At 43.0% G+C, this 26,987-nt stretch overlaps 1 protein-coding gene across 1 annotated transcript; it reads left to right on the top strand.

Moving 5' to 3' along the window:
- The first annotated feature begins 674 nt into the window (after positions 1-674).
- Positions 675-26,987, top strand: LOC110517624 (glycoprotein endo-alpha-1,2-mannosidase-like protein). Its single transcript, XM_021595595.3, has 4 exons — positions 675-1,625; positions 5,531-5,640; positions 20,759-20,835; positions 25,088-26,987. The coding sequence occupies exons 1-4, from the start codon at positions 1,130-1,132 to the stop codon at positions 25,722-25,724; spliced, it is 1,320 nt and encodes a 439-aa protein (XP_021451270.1). The 5' UTR covers positions 675-1,129; the 3' UTR covers positions 25,725-26,987.

The raw sequence follows: 26,987 nt of genomic DNA, 5'->3' as shown, positions 1-26,987 counted from the left end.
CGATGACCACCTCATTGGAAAGGTATACGTTATGAGTTAAAGACTGGAGTCTATGTGGCTTTATTGTTCATTTGACAGCATGTTCATCCTGTAGGCTACACTGCAACTTTGCAACTCTGACCTTATTGCGTATGTAACTTACAGTCGATTATCATCATCAATAAGGCTCCAATATCCTACTTTGTATAGGTACATGCATAGCCTATAGTTGCCAACCACCAGTCAGTCCCCTTGCGCCAAACATTATGTAAAACAAATCTCAGTATAACACCAGACCGGCCAAAGCTCCGCCTCCATGTAACAAAACATGGACTGTAAAAAGCAGCCAATGGCGCCGATGGCGAATTGCTACCATGGACAGCGACCACGGAGTGTGCACGTCCAGGATCTCGTTGCATTGAATTTAGAACGTTTTCGTTGCTGTCACTACGTGGGTTTACTTCCGAGCCTAATGTAAAGCATTAGGTAGGAGACACATCGAGCCAGCAGCGAAAAGCGAAATAGTGTAACGGCAATACAGCCATATCAGAAGACAACATCTGACTGTAGCCTATAGACGATAGAAAGACATCAGAGATTTGATCACTTGACATGGAGGCTATTCTTATTCGAAATGTGCACATTTTCTCCAAGAGCTCATATAATCAGATGGTGCTATTGCCTTCATTATTGCAATTGGGGAAAACTAATCAAAATGTGTAATGTATCCTTATTTCACATTCTACACTGCTACAAGGTAACGTGGGCTCCTTAAGACAACGATATTCTGTTAACTGGTTGAATTGAGCAAGTTAACTCCGCTTGAGAACCTGATAAAGGGACAAATAATTTCACATCACTGAGATCTAAATGCAATGCCAGATTCCACTGCGTCATGCAACGCGACCATTAGGCTTCGTCCGCAATCATGTAGGCTAATAGTTATTAGGCAATTAATCATAAAGTTATACATTTTCTGCGTTCCTGTATCATTTTCTAGAGTGTAGTAGGTGAACTGTTATAGTATACTGCCTATAGGTTATACGACGTTTGGAGAAAAGCAAGTCTTATCCACATCGCTGACTTCAGCCGACCACGAACCCCCAGTTCACTCCAGCAGGAATCACATCTGAGAGACAATCTACCCGCAATGGCCAGGCTGCGGAAGAAAGCGTGCATAGCTCTGTTTTTATTTACACTCTTCGTTTTTGGAACCATGATGGGTTTGAGAACTCTGAAGCCCAGCGATGGGTTCTCAGACCTGGCCCCGGGGTTGGGCCTCCTGCCGATGATTGGAGGAAGGATGGACCGGCGCTCGGTGTCCCAAGACGTCGTCTCCTCCCCGGGGCAGGTGCGCGCCAAAGTAGTTTTATCAAACTCGGGACCTGAAGGAACCATATTTTACGACGTCCACATATTTTACAGCGTGTGGTACGGGAACCCGTCGATGGATGGGAAATACATGCACTGGGACCATGTCCTCGTGCCACACTGGGACCCCAAAATCGCCGCCAGTTACCCGAAAGGGAGGCATATGCCGCCGGAGGACATCGGCTCCAGTTTCTACCCTGAGCTCGGTCCGTACAGCTCGAGAGATCCGGATGTATTGGAGTCACACATGGAGCAGATTGGAGCGGCTGCTGCAGGTAGAGTGCAAAGGTGCAGTGGTTCTTCTATCCTGAAACATACAAACAAGTTTTAACATTCGCATTAGTTTGGTTGCTGCAGTGCCTGTCCAGTTAACTTTAAAGTTTTGACATTTTGTTCAACTTTGAGCACAGCTACAATAGGATATATATGGGCCAAAGATTTGAATGACTAACTTTGATGCATATAGGCTATATATTCTTCCAGATGTATACTGTGATGGCTCATTTGAATCCATTGCTTGTGTTGCATATTGCTCGTGCTGCCTGTCTCCCTTATTCCAACAGACAACCATTCTACTCTATCTTTAGACAGAATAAGTGATGCCTTATGTCTGAGTGAGGAAATGTTCCTTCCTACATGCAGTGACTCTTTAGACCCCATTTTTAAAAATCGTAATGGTGGGTATCTTTCAGTACACGCATGAAGTGACAGCTCATAAATGTATATGTTGCAGCCAGAGAAATTATTGTCCACGCCCTGATAGAAGGGAATATCAAAAACGGTTTCTGTCAAGCAGCCAGCACAACAGGCCACTGGCACAGACACAGAGTATGCATGCAGCTAATTGATCAAGCCATGTCCACTTGGGTCACAAGCTGTGTGTAATATTTGATTACAATATCTAAAAAGCCATGGTCGCGCGTATTAAAAAGTTATGGCCGCACAATTCATTTTTATTCACTTCTCTTGCGCTCTGCCGGTTTATTTCAGCACTCATGTAGTGGACAGCTCCGCACGCTCACCTAAACCCACCAGCAGCCTTATAAGGGGTGCGTAACCGGTGGCAGGGAAGTCAGACGCAGGAGAGCAGAACTTGGTAATAGCCGGAGCAGTTTAATATCAAAACCAACGGCATAGAAATAACAAGATATTTGGTTTAAAAAATCAGTTGCGCACCAATAAACACGTGCATAAGGACTGACAGTAAACAATCCCACACAAAGACATGGGGGGACAGAGGGTTAAATACACAACAAGTGATTGAGGGAATTGAAGCCAGGTGTGAGGAAAAACACGAGAAAACACATGGGAAATAAAAAGTGGATCGATGATGGCTGGAAGACCGGCGACGCCGAGCGCCACCCAAACAAGGAGAGGACCCGACTTCGGCGGAAGTCGTGACAAGCCTTTTCTCACAGCAGTTTTAGAACGGTGTTAATCTTGACATCCACTTCCAAGCAATCATGAATGTGAACAATTGAACACTTGAATAATATGTGTTTGCTGCTTATCTGTATTTCACTGAGATCGAACATACAAACAGATGAACGCGCGAATAGGAAGTCCCCTTTTTACTCTAAAAAGTTATTGAAAATCCATCAGTCAGTAGAAGGATCCCTTAAGTCTTATAAGATAAGTGGCCATGGCTGTCCACTGCAAAGGTCAGCACTGAAAACCATAACCGGAAGTGGCATGTACATTGTCTGAAATAAGTAGCCTATGTTTTCCACGAAAAATGTAAGCTACTTGTATTGACCAAAATGGGAGTGATGATGCCTTGGAGTTGGGTGTGAAAACGACTGATGGGGCAGCCAATCGAGCCATGCTAATGTTGTCTGCCTTCGGCTGAACTGGTTATTGTACACCATCCGGAAAATAATCGTCCCTTCCCATTTCTTTCCCCTCCCTTCCCCTTAAACCGAACACTGTGACAGATGGAACACAGAAAGGCCAACTGAATGTGCTTAGTTAAAATGAGTAAATTTAATTAAAGCCACGGGCACAAAGACCCATAAAAAAATCCAAATAATATCCTGCTTGCAGCGGTGACTGATTCCACTCCGCGAGAAGCACACAATAAAATGAACAGTGCGGACATAACTTTTTAATACATGTGACCATGGATTTTTTGAAATTGTAATCAAATATTCCACACAGCTTGTGACCAAAGTGGACATGCCTGTCTTGCTGGCTGCTTGACAGAAACCGTTTTTGATATTCCCCTCTATGAGCGCGTGGGAAACAATTCCTCTGGCTGCAACGTAGACATTTATGAGCTGTCACTTCATGTGTGTACTGAAAGATACTCACTCTTACGATTAAAACAGAGTGCATAAAGATTAACTGCATGTAGGAAGGCATTTTTCATCACTCAGATATGAGGCATCACTTATGCTGGATAAAGATACAGTAGAATGGTTGCCTGTTGGAATAAAGGAGACAGAGAGCACGAGCAATGTGCAACGCAAGCAATGTATGCCAAATGAGCCATAACAGTATACAGTTGAAGTCGGAAGTTTACATACACTTAGGTTGGAGTCATTAAAACTCGTTTTTCAACCCCTCCACAACAAATTAGAGTTTTGGCAAGTCGGTTAGGACATTACTTTGTGCATGACACAAGTACATTTTCCAACAATTGTTTACAGATTATTTCACTCATATTTCACTGTATTAGAGGTGTACCTGTGGATGCATTTCAAGGCCTACCTTCAAACTCAGTGCCTCTTTGCTTGACATTATGGGAAAATCAAAAGAAATCAGCCAAGACCTCAGAAAAAAATTTGTAGACCTCCACAAGTCTGGTTCATCCTTGGGAGCAATTTTCAAACACCTGAAGGTGCCACGTTCATCTTTACAAACAATAGTACGCAAGTATAAACACCATTGGACTACGCAGCCGTCATACCGCTCAGGAAGGAGACGCGTTCTGTCTCCTAGAGATGAACACACTTTGGTGTGAAAAGTGCAAATCAATCCCAGAACAACAGCAAAGGACCTTGTGAAGATGCTGGAGGAAACAGGTACAAAAGTATCTATATCCACAGTAAAACGAGTCCTATATCAACATAACCTGAAAGGCCGCTCAGCAAGGAAGAAGCCACTGCTCAAAAACCGCCAAAAAAAAGCCAGACTACGGTTTGCAACTGCACATGGGGACAAAGATTGCACTTTTTGGAGAAATGTCCTCTGATCTGATGAAACAAAAATATAACTGTTTGGCCATAATGACCATCATTTTGTTTGGAGGAAAAAGGGGGAGGCTTGCAAGCCCGAAGATCACCATCCCAACTGTGAGGCACGGGGGTAGCAGCATCATGTTGTGGGGTGCTTTGCTGCAGGAGGGACTGGTGTACTTCACAAAATAGATGGCATCATGAGGTTGGAAAATTATGTGGATATATTGAAACAACATCTCAAGACATCAGTCAGGAAGTTAAAGCTTGGTCGCAAATAGGTCTTCCAAATGGACAATGACCCCAAGCATACTTCCAAAGTTGTGGAAAAATGGCTTAAGGACAACAAAGTCAAGGTATTGGAGTGGCCATCACAAAGCCCTGACCTCAGTCCTATAAAAAAATTGTGGGCAGAACTGAAAAAGTGTGTGCGAGTAAGGAGGCCTACAAACCTGACTCAGTTAAACCAGCTATGTCAGGGGGAATGGGCCAAAATTCACCCAACTTATTGTGGGAAGCTTGTGGAAGGCTACCCGAAACGTTTGCCCCAAGTTAAACAATTTAAAGGCAATGTTACCAGCTATTAATGGAGTTTATGTAAACTTCCGACTTCAACTGTACATCTGGCAGAATATGTAGACTATATGCATCAAAGTTAGTCATTGAAGTCAGTGGAACTCTTGAGGAATGTTGGCCCATAGAGATCCTATTGTAGGCCTACAACTGGCAGCGATCACATCAATAATAAAATGGTGTAACAGGGACATCACAAGGTTCAGGATTGCGTATCAGAGATGTGTGGTCATTGAAATAGAATGACTAGAATGGACAATCCCATTAAAGTCAATGTTCTGTGATAAGTGGGCCAGCAGCCAGCGGCCAGCGGCTTTTCCCTTTCTAGTCATTTTATTTCCACATTCTAGTAATTATATTTCTGTGTGGGGTATAGCCAACCTGAAAGGTCCTGTGTGGAGACTTAGAGAGACTTGTCCTGTGTGGTCTAGGGGTGCTGGTGCTGTCCTGGTACCCTCCGGGCCTGGCCGATGACAACGGGGAGCCCACAGAGGACCTGGTGCCGGCCGTCTTGGACGCTGCTCACAGACACAACCTCAAGGTAAGGAACGGAAGAGAGAGAGAGAGAGAGAGAGAGAGAGAGAGAGAGAGAGAGAGAGAGAGAGAGAGAGAGAGAGAGAGAGAGAGAGAGAGAGAGAGAGAGAGAGAGAGAGAGAGAGAGAGAGAGAGAGAGAGAGAGAGAGAGAGAGAGAGAGAGAGAGAGAGAGAGAGAGAGAGAGAGAGAGAGAGAGAGAGAGAGAGAGAGAGAGAGAGAGAGAGAGAGAGAGAGAGAGAGAGAGAGAGAGAGAGAGAGAGAGAGGAGAAAGAGGAGAAAGAGAGAGAGAGAGAGAGAGAGAGAGAGACGCTTTGCTTTGGAATCAGTGTTTGGGATTCAGCTCTGGATAAGAATGTGTGCTGTGGTAAGGAATCTTCCAAAGAACAAAGTTACACAACCACCTGGTAAACATATCCTAAGACTGTACAATAGTATTATAATACACAATAGTGTACCATTACTTCAAAAAAGTTGATAGCCAAGTGTGACATGACTTTGAGTAGGCAGCGGGGAGGGAGGATGAGGACATCTCTAACTAAGAGCAGAGGGGACATAAGAAAGCTGCCGGCGGGAACTGTTGTTTATGGGATGAGCAGGGAAACACATCAGGGACTACTACATGACCTATTGCCAAATTAGGTCAGAAAATGCCATCCCAGAGATAACGACTGTGTCAACGTCGACACGTCGAGTCCCCTCTGCCTGCTGTCACGGACTGCATTGAAGCTCATGAACCTTTTAGAGGGCCCCTTCTTCGTAATTCGATACGTGTAACATCAGATGGTAGATGCACAGTAAATGCAGCAGAGACATAGTAGCTTTTCAAGATGTTCAAAGGAAAAAAAGATACTCCAAGTGAGCTGTACTGGCTTGATCCGGCAGCATCTTGGATGACATAACCGATATATAAAAACAGCCACGCAGCCGTTTGAGTGGTGTGTATCCATTCACCCTGAGTGCTTGGAAGTGTGAGAATGTGTCTAAGACACTTTAAGGCAGTTTAAGTGGTGTATCCAGGGGTGAATTTGTCAAACACCTGAAACAGCATTTTCCTGCAATCTAGAGCAATAATTATTATGTCTAATTCTATGTAAAAACAATGTATATTTTTCTCCATAGGTTATCTAAGCATACCTCTTTATGTGTGTGGCCCCTAATTATGATAAAGCGTGGGCTTAAAAATTAAGTTGAGTATTTCATTTAACATCTGAAAAATAAAAAACAGGACAAATCTGAGGGGGCACTATGGGCAGAACACTTCTGGGTATCTGTGTGTCAGTAGACAGCTGTGCGGCAGGATTACTTGCATTTGTGTGTGTGTGTGTGTGTGTGTGTGTGTGTTTGTTTGAAAGATCCATTGCAGCTGTTTTTATCTCAATAAAATCACCATACTGTGATTGTTTTCAATTAAAATGGTCAAAAAGAAACAAAGAGCAATTTCTCAAGCAAGAATATTGCTAGGACTGTCTAGGAGGGAAAACCATAAAATACCTGTTATTGGCAGAGGTTTGGAACTCTTTCTTATTGGTCTATTAATTAACTACTTTACTGTCTGCTGATTTTTTTATTTAAAAAAAATTGAACCTTTATCTAACTAGGCAAGTCAGTTAAGAACAAATTCTTATTCACAATGACGGCCTACCCCGGCCAAACCTTAACCCGGACGACACTGGGCCAATTGTGCGCTGCCCTATGGGACTCCCAATCACGGCTGGTTGTGAATCGAACCAGGGTCTGTAGTGACACATCTAGCACTGAGATGCAGTGCCTTAGACCTCTGTGCCACCCGGGAGCCTGGTGATGTCACCAGGCAGGCCAAAACTCCATCCTACTGCAACAGGCTGAAATTTCAGGCGGTCTTTTCAAATAGGTCTTACACTAAAATGGCATTATCATGATTTTCACAATTTCATCATATTATTCCAAACTAGAAGAAAAAGAAACGCAAACCTATTTAGGCGAGGTGCTGGCTAGCGGAGTAGAAAACTTGACAATAAAAGAGAGCCGCACACTCTAGGAGCTCGACAGTCAAGCTGTCTTCATCAGGGTATAATCACAAACACTGCGGGATGACTCATTTATATAGTGTCAAAAGACACAGGTGTCTGTAATCATGGCTAAAAGTGGCCTAATATCATTGGTAAATTCTCCAATATTAAAATGGCATACAAAGAACACTGTACAAACAACAAATGGATAGCATACGATCATAAATTCATTTTCGGCTACACAAGCTTACAAACAATTACAATGCAATTGTAACCATATTATTCCAACCATATATTATTGAAATATATATAAAACACAGGAAATCACATTTTTGACTGCATTGGGCCTTTAAAGACTGCTCAGGGGCATTGCGAGCCTCGTGCCTGTGCGAATGAATGCGGACTGAGTGCAGTGTGACAAGAGAGACAGGCTTGAGCTAGAGCTTCTTTCTCCAGCCGCGTTGCATCGATAATACACACTCTGTGTTTGCTCAACACACGATCGCATTTAAAGAAAATTGAGAGATGAATTGTTTTTGTGTTTGCATGAGAATCTCTGCTACATAAAAATCATGCAAATAATACGATATTCAAAATGTATATTTATAAGAGCACAAGTACAGAAAATAAATGTCTGTTGTACGTGTAATGTTGTGAATGTTATTCCGTAATCCAGTCCGTGTATTTGTACAGAAAGATTCCAGTTCCATGTTTTACACGCAACAGATAGTTGTGCTAGGAAGCCTTGTGAATAACCATGTAATGCCAGTGTACTATAAGTAAAGTTCAACTAAACTATATATCAAACTCCCAGACCTCAGTTCTTATGAGCATAAGTAATCAAACTAACAGTACAGAGGTTATAGTTCATTCTGAAGGATTCAGAATTTTTTATACAAAAATATTGCAACTTTACTGAGACAAGAGAGCAGTAAAGAAATAAAGCCAAAGTAGGGAAAGATAACTTTAACAAACAACAACAAGTGGTCCCAGCCACGTTTTTTGTAAACAGCTAAGGGATGGGGCCTATATACACTGTATGTGGACACCCCTTCAAATTTGTGGATTTGGCAATTTCAGCCACACACTTTGCTGACAGATGGATAACATCGAGCACACAGCCATGCAATCTCCATAGACAAACATTGGCAGTAGAATGGCCCGTACTGAAGAGCTCAGTGACTAGGGTGCCATCTTTCCAATAAGTCAGGTCGTCAAATATCTGCCCTCCTAGAGCTGCCCCATTCAACTGTAAGTGCTGTTATTGTGAAGTGATAGGAAGCCACACAAGCTCACAGAATGGGACCGCATAGTGCTGAAGCACGTAGCGTGTAAAAATCGTCTGTCCTCGGTTGCAACACTCACTATCGAGTTCCAAACTGCCTCAGGAAGCAACATCAGCACAATAACTATTAGTCTGGAGCATCATGTAATGGATGCCAGGAGAACGCTACTTGCCCGAATGCATAGTGCCAACTGTAAAGTTTGGTGGAGGAGGAATAATGGTCTGGGGCTATTTTTCATGGTTCGGGCTAGGCCCCTTAGATCCAGTGAAGGGAAATCTTAGTGCTACAGGATTCAATGACATTCTAGACGATTCTGTGCTGTCAACTTTGTGGCAACAGGTGGGGAAGGCTCTTTCCTGTTTCAGCATGACAATGCCCCCGTGCACAATGCGAGGGCCATACATGGTTTGTCAAGATCGGTGTGGAATAACTTGACTGGCCTGCACAGAGTCCTGACCTCAACCCCATCGAACACCTTTGGGATGAATTGGAACACTGACTGCAAGCCAGGCCTAATCGCCCGACCTCACTAATGCTCTTGTGGCTGAATGGCAGCAAGACCCCGCAGCAATGTTCCATCATCTAGTTGAAAGCCTTCCCAGAAGATTAGAGGCTGTTACAGCAGCAAAGGGGGGACCAACTCCATATTAATGTCCATGATTTTGAAATGAGATGTTCGACGAGCTGGTGTCCAATACTTTTGGTCAAGTATTGTATTATTATTTTAAAAGTCCAAAAATGGATGTACCAATCCGAGATTGACCCTTTAATAACCTTGTTATAGAACATTTAGAGTGGTACTTTGCAGCAGTATCCTGTTCAAGTGCCCACTTTCTCCTGACCACATTCTCCCTCTCCCACTGCACATAAGGGCATCTATTGTTGGAGTGCCTTTAGTGCAAAATCTTCACAAACTGCTGACCGTAGAAAAATATGTCTTGGGTCTCTAATAATTTTTAGCTACGAAGCAACAACAAAAAAGTGTCTCATGTAAAAGAGGCCCTCTTGCACTACAATCTTCCTGGATTTTTATGCAAAGACAAGGCAGATTAAAAGGTATAATTTTGCCTCCTCTTTCACACCAATATGTAAGACGGGGTATTAGCAGTAGAATGCATTATCGAAATGGGTTGAACCCTAACATAAACTCCATGGGCATAACTTGTCCCATTGTTATCAATGCATGACTTATGCAAAAACATGCAAGCATATGGATTTCAAGTTAGGATTCGGCACTTTATACTCAGTGGCAGCATCCCACCATGCATTTCACTTCATCATGGGGCTCTTTCATATACATTCTAATGTACTCCTTCTGAGGGATCCTTAGTGGCAAAAGTGAGCAATAATTTGAGGTCCCAATGTGTGTAGCCTCTTCAAAGGAAATGTGAATGTTGTACATGAAAGATATTGTTATATTTCATGGACACAAACAATGTTGTCAAATAAAGAGACTGGAAGAGAAAGTCTTTAGGGGGCACCAGCGTGAAGTGTTTTTCACTGCTGCAGGTGAATGTATGACATGGTACCTGCTCAGTCAGTCCATCTCTCTGTTAATCAGTCTTGTCATCCCTCTCCTGTCAGATCTGTCGTGAGGGAACTTCTCTTTACAGTCTGACCTGAGGTGATCACAATGAGCGGAGGCTACAGAGCCTTCATAACTTGCTGCTTGACAGAGCAATCTAAGGGAGCTCTGTGTGTGACATGGTCTGAATAACAGCAGACAGTCCCGAGACAGACATGCTGAATCTTCACAGTCTGAAAAAGCCTTAGAAACACTGGCCAGAACAGGTCTAGACTAGTCTACCAGGGATGTGGGGTCATCAGCGATTGGATCGTCTCAAACCAATCAGAGTATCAAACCCACGTGTGTTCTGGCTCTAGCCCAACTCATCAGTTTCTGGACCAGTCAGACGGCCCGAGTGTTCACATTCGGGGAAGGGTTGAGGAGGTACTCAGATCCAGACTCATTGCGGAAAAGAAACTAACCTCTGTGGCGGGTGTGTCGTAGCATTTGGCCGGAGCGAGGAGTCTGGGTAGCCAGGCAATACTACTACAGGCACTGACTTAGACTCCTAAATCTGGGACCTTACACTGTTTTGTTTATATAAGAATAGCATTGGACAAAGCCCCTAAATCAAGTCTGGGCGCCCACACAGCTTTTGTATTATGTATGTACGGTTGGAGTTTAAGAGCAGATCCTCTTGCGTTTGAAAGCTCCAGAGCTCCACTGAGTCGAACAATTGTGGTCACACTGCTTGCTTGGAGAGTAGCTCAGGCTGAAACTCCCATTTGGCCCTTGAGGGGCTGTGTGTGGGCTCGGGGGGGGGGGGGGGGGGGGGATCGGGATATGCGGGGGTGACGGTCCCATGACTCAGTTTTCCTCCCTGAACATTCCGGGTCCCAAGGGGCAGGAAAGTAGGACATGTTGCACAGCAGCAGCAGTGCAGAGATGCCCATGTGTGGGCAGACCATGCTGTCAGGCACACTTCCCCATCCCCAGATGCCCAGCACAGCATGCAGCTTCCATCTTCCATCTCACAAGACTTTGCTTGCATCCCAAATGGCACCCTATTCCATTCATAGTGCACCAATTATGATGGGCCCTGGTCAAAAGTAGTGCACTACAAAGGGACTAGGGTGCCATTTGGGGTGCATGGTTAGTGTGCCTGCTATACTTTGATGTTGATGAGAAGTTGACAACCATAGTGTGTAGAACCCTACTGAAATCAAACTAATATAACCGAAAACGTTCTTGGAAGTACGAAGCGGCAACATCTCATGATACGTTCAATACTATATGGTGTTGACTGTTTTGAAATGCTGTCTGGGTAGTTTAACGGACGGTTGAAATCCCCTCCTAAGGGCCTGTTACAGTGCATTACGTTGTATTCGACTCGATTCAGCCAATTCTATGCTCTGGTGATGGTGATAGGGCTGGGTCTGTCTGTGAGAAATGCTCTTGGTTTGCTTGGGTCTCTCATTTCCGTCTAAATTGCTGCTGTGTAATGACCTTATGTGTCTCGGGTGGAAAATGAGCGGGCTATTCCAGAGGCGGAAGTCATCTGCGGTGAGCGGGAGTTGAGATGGTGACAGCTCTTTTTCTTAGGGAGAAATAATTAGACAGAGAAATGTCAGGCTTTAAAAACTATAATGACTTTTTTCGTCCGAGTCACTCAGCTTTCAATCTAAGTTATTAGCACAGAAAGAGTTGTAATTTCCCTCTAATGATACCTTGCCTCGAGACATTAATCAGATTACGGAGAGTTGTTCCTACACTTATTGCCTTCGACACTGATATCAGACGAGTGGCCTACACAACCATAGTGAGCTACCCTGACACAGGGGCTCCAAATTAAAATTTATTTTCATCCGACACTGAAGCACTTAGCTGCCACCATTAGCGACAACAACGATTTTCTCCCCATGACCACATTTAACTATACAGGACAACAGTTTAAAACCGCCTTGCCTCCCATCCCTAGCCAGCACCACTCCAATCCATTAGCACACTTTTGTCCCAATGTCATGGTGACACTTTGAGCCCTTGGTGTCACCAAGTTACATCACCACAGCAACTGGTTAGGAAGCCCCAGTAGCCACTCACTTTCATTTCAATACTGCCATACCCCCTACTCCAACCTATCCCAATCTAATGCACTATACTTGGCTACAGTCCCTCTCCATAATAAGACAAAGACAACATGCATCGCCTAACAATGTGTAAAATGTTTAGCACTTTATTCTCCATAGTGAATGGTATCCTAACAGCATCATGACAAGTCTTTTTATAGCATAAAAGACCATTCCCAGTCATGAAAAATGCACAACGTGCTAAACCTACAACATGTTTAGCACTTTAATCTCCACAGCCCATGGTAAACACTAGCTAACCCCATAAATGACAACAAAGTATTTTATAGGGTAGTGCTACAGTGTCTTGGCAGACAGAACCAGGGAGTGGCGAGGCAGAGCTCAGACAGGAATTTAATCACGCCTCAGGTGTGAATGATGGATCTACAACAAAAGCAGCAGACTTATGTTAGCAAACTGGTGAGGTGTTGCTGCTTCCATTCTATTATGGCTCTATCCATCCAGTTTCCTTCTTGCTGGGTCCCTGGGGAACCAGTTGTGGGAGAAGAAAAGTGGTCCACTTCGATCATATATAATTCAAAGTAGTGAAATTCTCCACGCTTACTCTTAAAAATCCAAGTTAAGCATTTTTGTATTTGTTTCGTAGCTGATCAGCCACTCTGTTCCTCATTGAGGAATAGTACTATGATTCACTGGGCTTTAGTGGATGACAAATGACCTTGGGATAGATGTGTCAGGTTATTTGTCATGGCACAACACCAGTGCTGAAACAGTCATTGTCTGAGACAATCCTATAACACAGTCTGTAAAGGTTGTACAACATATTAACACCACCACTGTGTGCTTCCTTTGTCTCGTATGGGGACATTTCCGTGCACCCACTTCGTCCACTTCTGTTGGCCGAGAAATGTGACTGTTGCGAAAGCCGCAGCTACTCTTACTAGGGTCAACACAGAACATGAAACACGACATAATACAGAACATTAATAGACAAGGACAGCTCAAGGACAGAACTCTGTATGTTTAAAAATGTCACATAGCCTACATACAGTATCAATACATACACACCAAATATCTAGGTCCAATAGGGGAGAGACGTTGTGCCGTGGGGTGTTGCTTTATCTGTTTTTTTTAAACAAGGTTTGCTGTTCATTTTAGCAAAATGAGATGAAGGGAATGCCATGAAATAATGGCTCTATATAATACTGTACACTTTCATGAATTTGTTCTGGATTTGGGGATTGTGGCATGTCTGATGGGGTAAGTGTGTGTGTGTCAGAGCTGTGCGTGAGTTGACTATGAAAACAAATTTGGAATTTTCAACACACTAATGTTTCTTATAAAAACAAGAAGTGATGCAGCCAGTCTCTAAACTCTTAGCCAAGAGAGACTGGCATCCATAGTATTTATATTTTCCCTCTGATTACAATGAAGAGCAAGACGTGCCGCTCTGTTCTGGACCAGCTGCAGCTTAACTAGGTCTTTCTTAGCAGCACTCGACCACATGGCTGGACAATAATCAAGATAAGACTAAACTAGAGCCTGCAGGACTTGCTTTGTGGAGTGGGGTGTCAAAAAAGCAAAACATCTCTTTACAGTGCCTTGCGAAAGTATTCGGCCCCCTTGAACTTTGCGACCTTTTGCCACATTTCAGGCTTCAAACATAAAGATATAAAACTGTATTTTTTTGTGAAGAATCAACAAGTGGGACTCAATCATGAAGTGGAACGACATTTATTGGATATTTCAAACTTTTTTAACAAATCAAAAACTGAAAAATTGGGCGTGCAAAATTATTCAGCCCCTTTACTTTCAGTGCAGCAAACTCTCTCCAGAAGTTCAGTGAGGATCTCTGAATGATCCAATGTTGACCTAAATGACTAATGATGATAAATACAATCCACCTGTGTGTAATCAAGTCTCCGTATAAATGCACCTGCACTGTGATAGTCTCAGAGGTCCGTTAAAAGCGCAGAGAGCATCATGAAGAACAAGGAACACACCAGGCAGGTCCGAGATACTGTTGTGAAGAAGTTTAAAGAAGGATTTGGATACAAAAAGATTTCCCAAGCTTTAAACATCCCAAGGAGCACTGTGCAAGCGATAATATTGAAATGGAAGGAGTATCAGACCACTGCAAATCTACCAAGACCTGGCCGTCCCTCTAAACTTTCAGCTCATACAAGGAGAAGACTGATCAGAGATGCAGCCAAGAGGCCCATGATCACTCTGGATGAACTGCAGAGATCTACAGCTGAGGTGGGAGACTCTGTCCATAGGACAACAATCAGTCGTATATTGCACAAATCTGGCCTTTATGGAAGAGTGGCAAGAAGAAAGCCATTTCTTAAAGATATCCATAAAAAGTGTCGTTTCAAGTTTGCCACAAGCCACCTGGGAGACACACCAAAGATGTGGAAGAAGGTGCTCTGGTCAGATGAAACCAAAATTGAACTTTTTGGCAACAATGCAAAACGTTATGTTTGGCGTAAAAGCAACACAGCTGAACACACCATCCCCACTGTCAAACATGGTGGTGGCAGCATCATGGTTTGGGCCTGCTTTTCTTCAGCAGGGACAGGGAAGATGGTTAAAATTGATGGGAAGATGGATGGAGCCAAATACAGGACCATTCTGGAAGAACCTGATGGAGTCTGCAAAAGACCTGAGACTGGGACGGAGATTTGTCTTCCAACAAGACAATGATCCAAAACATAAAGCAACATCTACAATGGAATGGTTCAAAAATAAACATATCCAGGTGTTAGAATGGCCAAGTCAAAGTCCAGACCTGAATCCAATCGAGAATCTGTGGAAAGAACTGAAAACTGCTGTTCACAAATGCTCTCCATCCAACCTCACTGAGCTCAAGCTGTTTTGCAAGGAGGAATGGGAAAATGTTTCAGTCTCTCGATGTGCAAAACTGATAGAGACATACCCCAAGCGACTTACAGCTGTAATTGCAGCAAAAGGTGGCGCTACAAAGTATTAACTTAAGGGGGTTGAATAATTTTGCACGCCCAATTTTTCAGTTTTTGATTTGTTAAAAAAGTTTGAAATATCCAATAAATGTCTTTCCACTTCATGATTGTGTCCCACTTGTTGTTGATTCTTCACAAAAAAAAACAGTTTTATATCTTTATGTTTGAAGCCTGAAATGTGGCAAAAGGTCGCAAAGTTCAAGGGGGCCGAATACTTTCGCAAGGCACTGTAATTTAGTCTCCTCGACGTGTCAAACAGCCATGCCATTCATTACCAGATTCAGCTTAGGTCTAGAGCTTACGGAATGATTTGTACTAAATTACAATGCTCTTAGTTTTAGAGATGATCAGGACCACTTTATTACTGGCCACCCATTCCAAAACCGACTGCAACTCCTTGTTAACGGTTTCAGAGACTTCATTAGCTGTGGTTGCTGACATGTATATGGTTGAATCATCAGCATACATGGACACACAGGCTTTGTTTAATGTCCGTGGCATGTCATTGGTAAAAATATAAACAAGTAGGGGGCTAAGAGAACTGCCCTGCGGTACACCACACTTTACATTAGAGAAGCTAGAGAATTTTCTATTTAAGAAAACACTGAGTTTTATTAGATAGATGGCTCTGAATTCACAATATGGCAGAGGTTGAAAAACCATTAAACATAAGTTCTCTCAACAACTGGTTATGGTCAATAATATCAAAGGCTTAACTGAAATCTAACAGTACAGCTCCCACAATCTTCTTATTATCCATTTCGTTCAACCAATCATCAGTCATTTGCGTCAGTGCAGTACATGTTGAGTGCCTATCTCTATAAGCATACTGAAAGTCTGTTGTCAATTTGTCTACAAAGAAATTTCAATATTATTTGGTCCAACACAATTTTTAGAACCAGTAAAGGCTGCTTTACCACTCCTGGGTAGTGGAATGACTTTCTCTTCCCCCCAACCCTGAGGACAAACACCTTCCTCTAGACTCAGATTAAACATATGACAGATAGGAGTGGCCATAGAGTCAGCTACCATCTTCAGTAGCCTTCAAATCTAAATTGTCAATGCCACGACGTGTGTCATTATTCAGTGCTAAAAATGTTTCCATCTGTCACACACGAACTATACACAATTCAAACTTTCAATGCTTTTTTTTCATTATTCGTTTTTTTATGCATGAATACGATGGCTCACTGTTCGTTGTTGACATATCCTGCTTAAGTTTGACCACTTTGCCAATTAATCATGCAAATAATTGGCAACATCAAATGGTTTTGTGATGAATAAGCCATCTGCTTCAATGAAAGATGGAGTTGAATTTGTATTTCTGCCAATAATTTAATTTAAAGTATGCCAAAGTTTTTTTTCCATCATTCTTTATATCATCGATCTTGGCTTCATAATACAGTTTCTTATTCTTTTTGTTGAGTGTAGTCACATCGTTTTTCAAATTGCAGTAAGTTAGCCAGTTAGATGTGCTGCCAGACTTATTAGCCACTCTTTTTGCCCCATTTATTTCCCCATACAGTTTCTAATTTCCTCATCAATCCATTGCGACTTAACAGTTCTAACAGTCAGTTTCTTAACAGGTGCATGTTTATCAATAATTGGAAGAAGCAGTTCCATAAATTCATCAAGTGCTGCATCTTGATGCTCCTTATTAATCAGTTCAGACAAACCAATATTTTTTACATCATCCACATAAGAGTTACAGCAAAAACCTTTGTATGATCTCTTATACACTATTTTAGGCCTAGCTTTTGGAACCTTGGTTCTTCTAGATATAGCCACTATCTTGTGATCACTGCATCCAATGGGTACGAATACAGCTTTAGAGAAGGGTTCTACAGTATTAGTAAACATTTGATCAATACATGTGGATGATCTTGTTCCTGTAGTGCTTGTAAACACCCTGGTAAATTGACTAATAACCTGAACCAGATTACAGGCACTGGTTACAGTGAGAAGCTTCCTCTTGAGCGGACAGCTTGATGAAAACCAGTCAATATTCAAGTTCCAAAGAAAGTAGACCTCTCTCCTCTCTACACTATCAAGCATTTCACACATATTATTTAGATACTGACTGTTAGCACTTGGTGGCTTATAGCAACAAATCAAAATAATAGGCTTTAGATGAGGCAGGTGAACCTGTAGCCACACTACTTCAATAACACTTGACATGAGATCTTCTCTAAGCATTACTGGGATATGGCTCTGAATATACAGTACCAGTCAAAAGTTTGGAAACACCTACTCATTCCAGGGTTTTTATTTATTTTTTACATTGTAGAATAATAGTGAAGACATCAAAACTACGAAATAACACATATGGAATCATGTAGTAACCAAAAAAGTGTAAAACAAATCAAAATATATTTTATATTTGAGAATCTTCAAAGAAACTGTCACAGTTGTCGTAAGAACGGGACAAAGGCGCAGCGGATTTTGAGTTCCACATATTTATTGCAAAGTGAAACTTAAAGAAAAAACAACTAAACATGACTACGTGGTGCACATGCACAAACACAAAACAATATCCCACAAACACAGGTGGGAGAAATATCTACTTAAATATGATCCCCAATTAGAGACAACGATTACCAGCTGCCTCTAATTGGGAATCATACAAAACACCAACATAGGAAATATAAACTAGAACACAACATAGAAATGATAAACTAGAATACCCCCTAGTCACGCCCTGCAAATAGTCTAGGTAGCCATTTGATTAGATATTCAGGAGTATTATGGTTTGGGGATAGAAGCTGTTTAGAAGCCTCTTGGACCTAGACTTGGTGCTCTGGTACCGCTTGCCGTGACGGTAGCAGAGAGAACAGTCTATGACTAGTGTGGCTGGAATCTTTGACACGTTTTAGGGCCTTCCTCTGACACCGCCTGGTATAGAGGTCCTGGATGGCAGGAAGCTTTGCCCCAGTGATGTACTGGGCCAACCCCACAACCCTCTGTAGTGCCTTGCGGACGGAGGCCGAAGCAGTTGCCATACCAGGCAGTGGTGCAACCAGTCAGGATGCTCGGTTCTCCTTTTTCTGTAGTCCACAATTATCTCCTTTGTCTTAAAGATAGACCTCTTTGGTAAAAGACCAAGTCCATATTATGGCAAGCTCAAATAAGCAAAGATAAACGACAGTCCATCATTACTTTAAGACACGAAGGTCAGTCAATCTGGAAAACTTCAAGAACTTTGAATGTTTCTTCAAGTGAAGTAAATGTTTCACAGAGTTCAAGTAAACAGACACATCTCAATATCAACTGTTCAGAGGAGGCTGCGTGAATCAGGCCTTCATGGTCAAATTGCTGCAAAGAAACCACTACTAAAGGACACCAATAAGAAGAAGAGATTGCTTGGGCCAAGAAACACGAGCAATGGACATTAGATCGGTGGAAATCTGTCCTTTGGTCTGAGGAGTCCAAATTTGAGATTTTTGGTTACAACCGCCGTGTCTTTGTGAGACACAGAGTAGGTGAACGGATGATCTCCGCATGTGTGGTTCCCACCGTGAAGCATGGAGGAGGTCTGATGGTGTGGAGGTGCTTTTCTGGTGACACTCAGTGATTTATTTAGAATTCAAGGCACACTTAACCAGCATGGCTACCACAGCATTCTGCACCGATACAACATCCCATCTGGTTTGCACTTAGTGGAACTATCAGGCTGTGTAGGGGCTAATTGACCAACAAGGATGGAATGCTGCATCAGATGACCTGGCCTCCACAATCACCCGCAGAGTGAAGGAAAAACAGCCAACAAGTGCTCAGCATATGTGGGAACTCATTCCAGACTGTTGGAAAAGCATTCCAGGTGACTACCTCATGAAGCTGGTTGTGAGAATGTCAAGAGTGTGCAAAGCTGTCATCAAGGCAAAGGGTGGCTACTTTGAAGAATCAAAAATATATTTGATTTGTTTAACACTTTTTTGGTTACTACATGATTCCGTATGTGTTATTTCATAGTTTTGATGTCTTCACTATTATTCTACAATATAGAGAATAATAAAAATAAAGAAAAACCCTGTGTCCAAACTTATGACTGGTACTATATATAGCAACACCTCCCCCATAAGCATTCCTTTCTTTTCTATTGCACTGCGGCTACTGCTGTATCATCAAAACAATTATCTAAGTGAGTCTTAGAATTGGCTAATATATGAACGTTATCTGATGTTAGCAAGTTATTGATTTCATTAACCATATTTCTAAGGCTACATATATTAATATGGGCTATTTTCAGCCCTTTCCTGGGTAGCTTCTCAGAGAAAGACACAATATCAAAAAGAACAAACAAAGAAAGAGAAAAACAACAACATACACTTAGCAGTCCATTAATCAGTTGGTGTGTGTAAGTGTGCTGTGGGGTTGAAGCTACAAATCCATAGGCTTGGCTCTCTCATCCCTTTCAGGCTTTTGGGAGGGAGGGTGGACAATGAGCCTGTCATATTGGATGGAAGCATAGCCCCACGCACTCTGGCAGCTTTCATGGCCGGGATAAGTTATTTTCTCTTTAGCTGCAGTTTCAGGATAGTCCTCGTTACTGAAGATGTACATTCCTCTCAAGTTCATGGCTCTTTCCAGAACCGCTACCTTGTCCTTGAACCTCAGAAACTTGACGACTATCAGCCTGTGCCTGTCACCTGGGCTGGAGGTGGGTTTTCCAGTCCCCTTGGCGTGCTCCAACTCAATCTTCCTGTGGTCCATCTTCAGTTTCCCCAAGATAATTTCACTCCCTTTGTCGTCAGACTCCGTCCAGGCCCTGCGGAGATTCTGCAATTCTATCTACAACGTTGTTCCGCCTCATTATCACGGATTCACATACAGAAATAATGTCCTCTCTCAAATGCTTACAGATGGTTGTCATCTTGCCGTTTTCCTGTTTAAACTCACCGAGCAGACCCTGGGAGAACTGCAAACTGTTCTTCAGGTCAGATTATGTTATTAGTGGACTCCACCAGTATTTGGACACAACAATTGAAGCTATTTTCTTGTTGTAACAACTGCTTATTATAATGGCGGCATAATAATGGCTGTCATGCTCCTCCTGCATCCTTAGGCTTTGAATAGCTCTCAATTAGACCCAAGGGGCAGCTGAACACAGCCCAGCTCCTGTCACCTTTCCAAATGTGAATATTCTCTAGAGTTTGAGTCAATACAAACTCATCACCTTAGATGGTTGGGTTGGCTGCATAGACACACTTACAAATATGTGACAACAATGCAATGAATGGAAAGCCGTGGACTAAGATGTTTTTCATTTTCTTCCCAGGTTGCATTTCACCTCCAGCCTTACAGAGGGCGGAGCGACCACAGTGTCCATGACAACATCAAGTATATCATCGACAGGTAGGTGTTGTCTTTGTTTAGAATAACTTTAAACTGAAGTGGACACAAAGTGAAACCTTGAACTTTCCTGATGAAACAGCAGTTTTCAGACAACATAGACCCTTTTAAAGGACAGACACAGTTCACTTCAAATCAAATTCTATTGGTTGTTTACACATGTTTAGCAGATGTTATTGCGGGTGTAGCAAAATGCACTGTTCCAACAGTGCAGTAATATCTAACAATACACACAAATCTAAAAAATGATGGAATTAAGAAATATTAGGATGAGCAATGTCGTAGTGTGTGTGTAATATACTGTATATATATTCTCAGCAAAAAAGAAACGTCCTTTCACTGTCAACTGCGTTTATTTTCAAACTTAACATGTGTAAATATTTGTATGAACATAACAAGATTCAATGGAATAATGTGTCCCCGAACAAGGGGGGGGGGGGGGGGGGGGGTCCAAAAGTAACAGTATCTGGTGTGGCCACCAGCTGCATTAAGTACTGCAGTGCATCTCCTCCTCATGGACTGCAGTTCTTGCTGTTCTTGCCGTTTCTTGCTGTGAGATGTTACCCCACTCTTCCAGACGTGCTCAATGGGATTGAGATCTGGGCTCTTCGCTGGCCATGGCAGAACACTGGCATTCCTGTCTTGCAGGAAATCACGCACAGAATGAGCAGTATGGCTGGTGGCATTGTCATGCTGGAGGGTCATGTCTGGATGAGCCTGCAGGAAGGGTTCCACATGAGGGAGGAGGATGTATTCTCTGTAATGCACAGCGTTGAGATTGCCAGCAATGACAACAAGCTCAGTCCGATGATGCTGTGACACAACCCTCCACCTCAATCCCGCTCCAGAGTACAGGCATCGGTGTAAAGCTCATTCCTTCAACAATAACCGCAAATCCGACCATCACCCCATGTGATACAAAATTATGACTCATTAGTGAAGAGCACTTTTTGCCAGTCCTGTCTGGTCCAGCGACGGTGGGTTTGTGCCCATAGGCGACGTTGTTGCCGGTGATGTCTGGTGAGGACCTGCCTTACAACAGGTCTACAAGCCCTCAGTCCAGCCTCTCTCAGCCTATTGCGGACAGTCTGAGCACTGATGGAGGGATTGTGCGTTCCTGGTGTAACTTGGGCAGTTGTACTTGCCATCCTGTACCTGTCCCGCAGGTGTGATGTTCGGATGTATCGATCCTGTGCAGGTGTTCTTACACGTGGTGTGCCACTGCGAGGACGATCAGCTGTCCGTCCTGTCTCCTTGTAGCTCTGTCTTAGGCGTCTCACAGTACGGACATTGCAATTCATTGCCCTGGCCACATCTGCAGTCCTCAAGCCTCCTTGCAGCATGCCTGAGGCACGTTCACACAGATGAGCAGGGACCCTGGGCACATTTCTTTTGCTGTTTTTCAGAGTCAGTAGGAAGGCCTCTTCAGTGTCCTAAGTTCATAACTGTGACCTTAATTGCCTACCGTCTGTAAGCTCTTAGTGTCTTAACGACCATTCCACAGGTGCTTTTTCATTAATTGTTTATGGTTCAATGAACAAGTGTTCAAACACTGTTTAAACCGTTTACAATGAAGATCTGTGACGTTATTTGGATTTTTACAAATTATCTTTGAAAGACAAGGTCCTACAAAAGGGACATTTATTTTTTTGCTGAGTTATATATACACAGAGTTGAAGTCAGAAGTTCACATACACCGTAGCCAAATAAACTGAGTTTAAATGTTTCACAATTCCCGACATTTAATCCTAGTACAAATTCCCTGTCTTAGGTTAGTTAGGATCACTGCTTTAAGAATGTGAAATGTCAGAATAATAGTAGAGAGAGGATTTATTTCAGCTTTTATCTCTTTCACATTCCCAATGGGTCAGAAGTTTACATACACTCAATTAGTATTTGGTAGCATTGCCTTTAAATTGTTTAACTAGTGTTTAATGTTTTGGGTAGCCTTCCACAAGCTTCCCACAATAAATTGGGTGAATTTTGTCCCATTCCTCCTGACAGAGCTGGTGTAACTGAGTCAGGTTTGTAGGCCTCCTTGCTCGCACACACTTTTTCAGTTCTGCCCACAATTTTTTTAATAGGACTTTGTTGTCCTTAAGCCATTTTGCCACAACTTTGGAAACATGCTTGCGGTCATTGTCCATTTGGAAGACCTATTTGCGACCAAGCTTTAACTTCTTGACTGATGTCTTGAAATGTTCCTTTCATTTTCGTTTCTCATTGTGCCATCTATTTTGTGAAGTGCACCAGTCCCTCCTGCAGCAAAGCACCCCCACAACATGATGCTGCCACCCCGAGCTTCACATTTGGAATGGTGTTTTTCGGCTTGCCAGCACCCCCCTTTTTCCTCCAAACATAACGATGGTCATTATGGCCAAACAGTTCTATTTTTGTTTCATCAGATCAGAGGACATTTCTCCAAAAAATCAGATCTTTGTCCCCATGTGCAGTTGCAAACCGTAGTCTGGCTTTTTTATGGCGGTTTTTGAGCAGTGGCTTCTTTTTTGCTGTGCGACTTTTCAGGTTATGTCGACATAGGACTCATTTTTACGTGGATATATACTTTTGGAACGGTTTCCTCCAGCATCTTCACAAGGTCCTTTGCTGTTGTTCTGGGATTGATTTGCACTTTTCACACCAAAGTACGTTAATCTCTAAGAGACAGAATGCGTCTCCTTCCTGAGCGGTATGACGGCTGCGTGGTCCCATGGTGTTTATACTTGCGTACTATTGTTTGTACAGATGAACGTGAAAATTGCTCCCAAGGATGAACCAGACTTGTGGAGGTCTACAATTTTTTTTATGAGGTTTTGGCTGATTTCTTTAGCTTTTTCTATGATGTCAAGCAAAGAGGCACTGAGTTTGAAGGTAGGCCTTGAAATACATCCACAGGTACACCTCCAATTGACTCAAATTATGTCAATTAGCCTATTAGAAGCTTCTAAAGCCATGACATCATTTTCTGCAATTTTCCAAGCTGTTTAAAGACACAGTCATTAGTGTATGTAAACTTCTGACCCACTGGAATTGTGATACAGGGAATTATAAGTGAAATAAATCTGTCTGTAAACAATTGTTGGAAAAATTACTTGTGTCATGCACAAAGTAGATGTCCTAACCGACTTGCCAAAACTATAGTTTGTTAACAAGAAATTTGTGGAGTGGTTGAAAAACGAGTTAATGACTCCATCCTAAGTGTATGTAAACTTCTGACTTCCACTGTACACACACAAAATGGAATGTATAGACCAGTGACGCCTATAAATCCCATTTTTTCATGAGCATGGCCTTATTTCTATTAAAGCATATTGGATGACTCCCATTCATATTCCATTCACCCAGTTCAATGTAACAGTGATAGGTTTAGGCTACTACATGACACTCAAATTTCCCTATATGGATCATGAGGTTGCTACAACGTAGCCTTTGAATTAACGTTTACAATGTAGGTGCACACAGGTTGAGAGACAAATTTGTAATCAAAGTGACCGCCTTGCACACTCATGCCTGCATCTAGCCGATATTGTTTGTGTTCATTAGTCTAACAGTTGCAAATGAGAGTTTCCATTGGACAAATTCAGGTATGTTTATCCCCGTTTTGTTCCGTTTGCTAGTGACAGTGACTAAGTTCAGGGTAGGGTACTGGGCGGAGTCTAGCTAGTGATGGCTATTTAACAGTCTGATGGCCTTGAGATAGAAGCTCTTTTTCAGTCTCTCGGTCCCAGCTTTGACGCACCTGTACTGACCTCGCCTTCTGGATGTTAGTGGGGCGAACAGGGCATGGATCGGTGGCTGAGGTCCTTGATGATCTTCTTGGCCTTCCTGGGACACCGGGTGCTGTAGATGTCCTGAAGAGCAGGCAGTGTGGTTCCGGTGATGCGTTGGGCTGCGGACGGTGCAGTTGTCATACACCAGGAGGTGATACGGCCTGACAGGATGCTCTCAATTGTGCATCTGTAAAAGTTTGTGAGGGTCTTTGGGGCGAAGTCAAATATATTCAGCCTCCTGAGGTTGAAGAGACAGCCTCGCACCTTCACCACACAGGGATATGTATGCCGAGGAACTTGAAGCTTTTAACATTCTCGATGTGGATGGGGGCGTGCTCCCCCTGCCGTCTCCTGAATGCTAAATTACATGTATATGAATCTAGAATGTGCTTCCTATCTTTATTAGGTTACTTCTAGGTAATTTTTTCCATGCAAATATTCAAATCTGTACCTATAATCTCCTGTCCATTTATTTGTGTTTGAAGGTACGGGGACCACGGAGCCTTCTACAAGTTCACCTCTAGCACGGGGAATATTCTGCCTCTGTTCTACATTTATGACTCGTATCTGACGCCGCCCGAGAACTGGTCCGACCTGCTCCACCCCACGGGCTCCCACAGCCTGCGCGGCACGGCGTACGACAGTGTCTTCATCGCCCTCATTGTGGAGGAGCGCCACAAGCACGACATTCTTGCCGGTGGTTTCGATGGCATGTACACGTACTTCGCCTCCAACGGGTTTTCTTTTGGTTCATCCCACCAGAACTGGATCGCCGTCAAGGCGTTCTGCGACGGTAACAACCTGTTATTTATACCTAGCGCCGGGCCAGGCTACATCGACACCGCGGTCAGACCGTGGAACAACCACAACACGCGCAACCGCGTCAACGGTCGCTACTACGAGACGGCCTTGCAGGCAGCGCTGAACGTGCGGCCCGAGATAGTCACTATAACGTCGTTCAATGAGTGGCACGAGGGCACACAGATCGAGAGGGCTGTGCCAAAAAAGACGGTGACCAGGTTGTATTTGGATTACCAGCCGCACCAACCTGAACACTACCTGGAGCTCACCAGGAGGTGGGCAGAGCAGTTCAACAAGGAGAAAGAGACATGGCTCATGTGAACTGGCACTGTGTGTGTGTGTGAAAGAGAGAGAAAAAGCATGAGTGACTGTAGAGGTTTATGAATGTGTGAGAGACAAGTGCGTGGGAATTGGACTGGCGAAAAAACAAGAAAAAAAATCCTGTTGGTGAAAAATTGCATTACGTGGTACATTTGGGATATTCTACAGTTGACACTTATGTGCAACAATAAGCTCCCCATCCTGCTTGCCATATCTCTGCCCTGGATTTTGTCTCCTGATAACCTCCAGACAAACCCCATCCCTGCTACAAGCATGGATGGACACGTCAATAGTCCAATATACAGTACACTCTGTCCTACTTTGACAAACCACTGCCCAATGTAACCATCTGTTTGGTACAATGCACCCTGGCATGACTTTTCTTTCTGCACAATCCTTTTAAGTTTTAAAGTGATAATTCCAATAAAATAGACCAGGTGACATTTCTAGGATTTGACTTTTATCCACAAGCCTTCTCTTTGTTGGAAAGTATGAGAGAAAAGGACAGGAGAGAGAGAGAGGGCTAGTGGAGCTGGGCAAAAAAAAATTCCCCCTCTTCATTAAGTATAGTCTTTTCTCTTCACTCAAAGCAAATGTGCTCGGTGCCAAGTAAAGGGGTATTTCCTGTGTGGCTTAACAAGGATGTGGAACTCAAAGATGTAGGGTGAACCTGCCCCCTAGAAGCTGATCTTGGGTCAGTTTTACATTTCCCCCACTAATGGCTAAAGTTGAGATTGGGGGAGCTGATCCTAGATCGGTCACCTAAGGAAACTATATAAACCAAAGTGTAAGGGAAAACGGCATGGTTGACCGCCAAATGGTTTAATGTCAGTGCACTAGGGAGAATAAGTGGTTTCACAGAGATTTTGGGGTATCGGAGCATGTGATTGCAGCCAGACCAATTCAGCCAAGAGGAAACGCCATGTCCACAGCAGTTTCCGTTTATCTGAAGACAGAAAACAACCACCAGAGAGAAACTACATTCAACAATTTCATATTTTAAGTCGAGCACAGTTACCAGTTTCAATAAATGCAATCTGTTCAAAGCAAGTTTTTCAGATTCAAGCAACATTACAGTCAGTTAAAAATAATTTGACATTTTATAGAAATAAACTGTCACTCATGTGCAGGAAATGTAAATGTAGTCAGGTCAGGCTGGGTACTGGAATATGAATGATAAATGCAGTGTGTATGACTTATTTGTACTTAGGCTTACTGAAATCTTGCATTACTAAAATTAAAACAGACATTTTAGGAATAAAA

The sequence above is a fragment of the Oncorhynchus mykiss genome, chromosome 3 (assembly GCF_057628025.1).
Source record: "Oncorhynchus mykiss isolate SJ-2025 chromosome 3, ASM5762802v1, whole genome shotgun sequence".
Taxonomy (NCBI): domain Eukaryota; kingdom Metazoa; phylum Chordata; class Actinopteri; order Salmoniformes; family Salmonidae; genus Oncorhynchus; species Oncorhynchus mykiss.
Note: the sequence above shows the minus strand (reverse complement) of the source record. Positions and strands in the feature narration are given on the sequence as shown.

Bases quoted from the DNA above. Each gene is read 5' to 3' on its own strand.
- LOC110517624 (XM_021595595.3), top strand. From the start codon at position 1,130: ATGGCCAGGCTGCGGAAGAAAGCGTGCATAGCTCTGTTTTTATTTACA. The intron at 1,626-5,530 runs GTAGAGTGCAAA...TGTGTGGTCTAG, and splicing joins GATTGGAGCGGCTGCTGCAG to GGGTGCTGGTGCTGTCCTGG. The intron at 20,836-25,087 runs GTAGGTGTTGTC...TTGTGTTTGAAG, and splicing joins ATCAAGTATATCATCGACAG to GTACGGGGACCACGGAGCCT.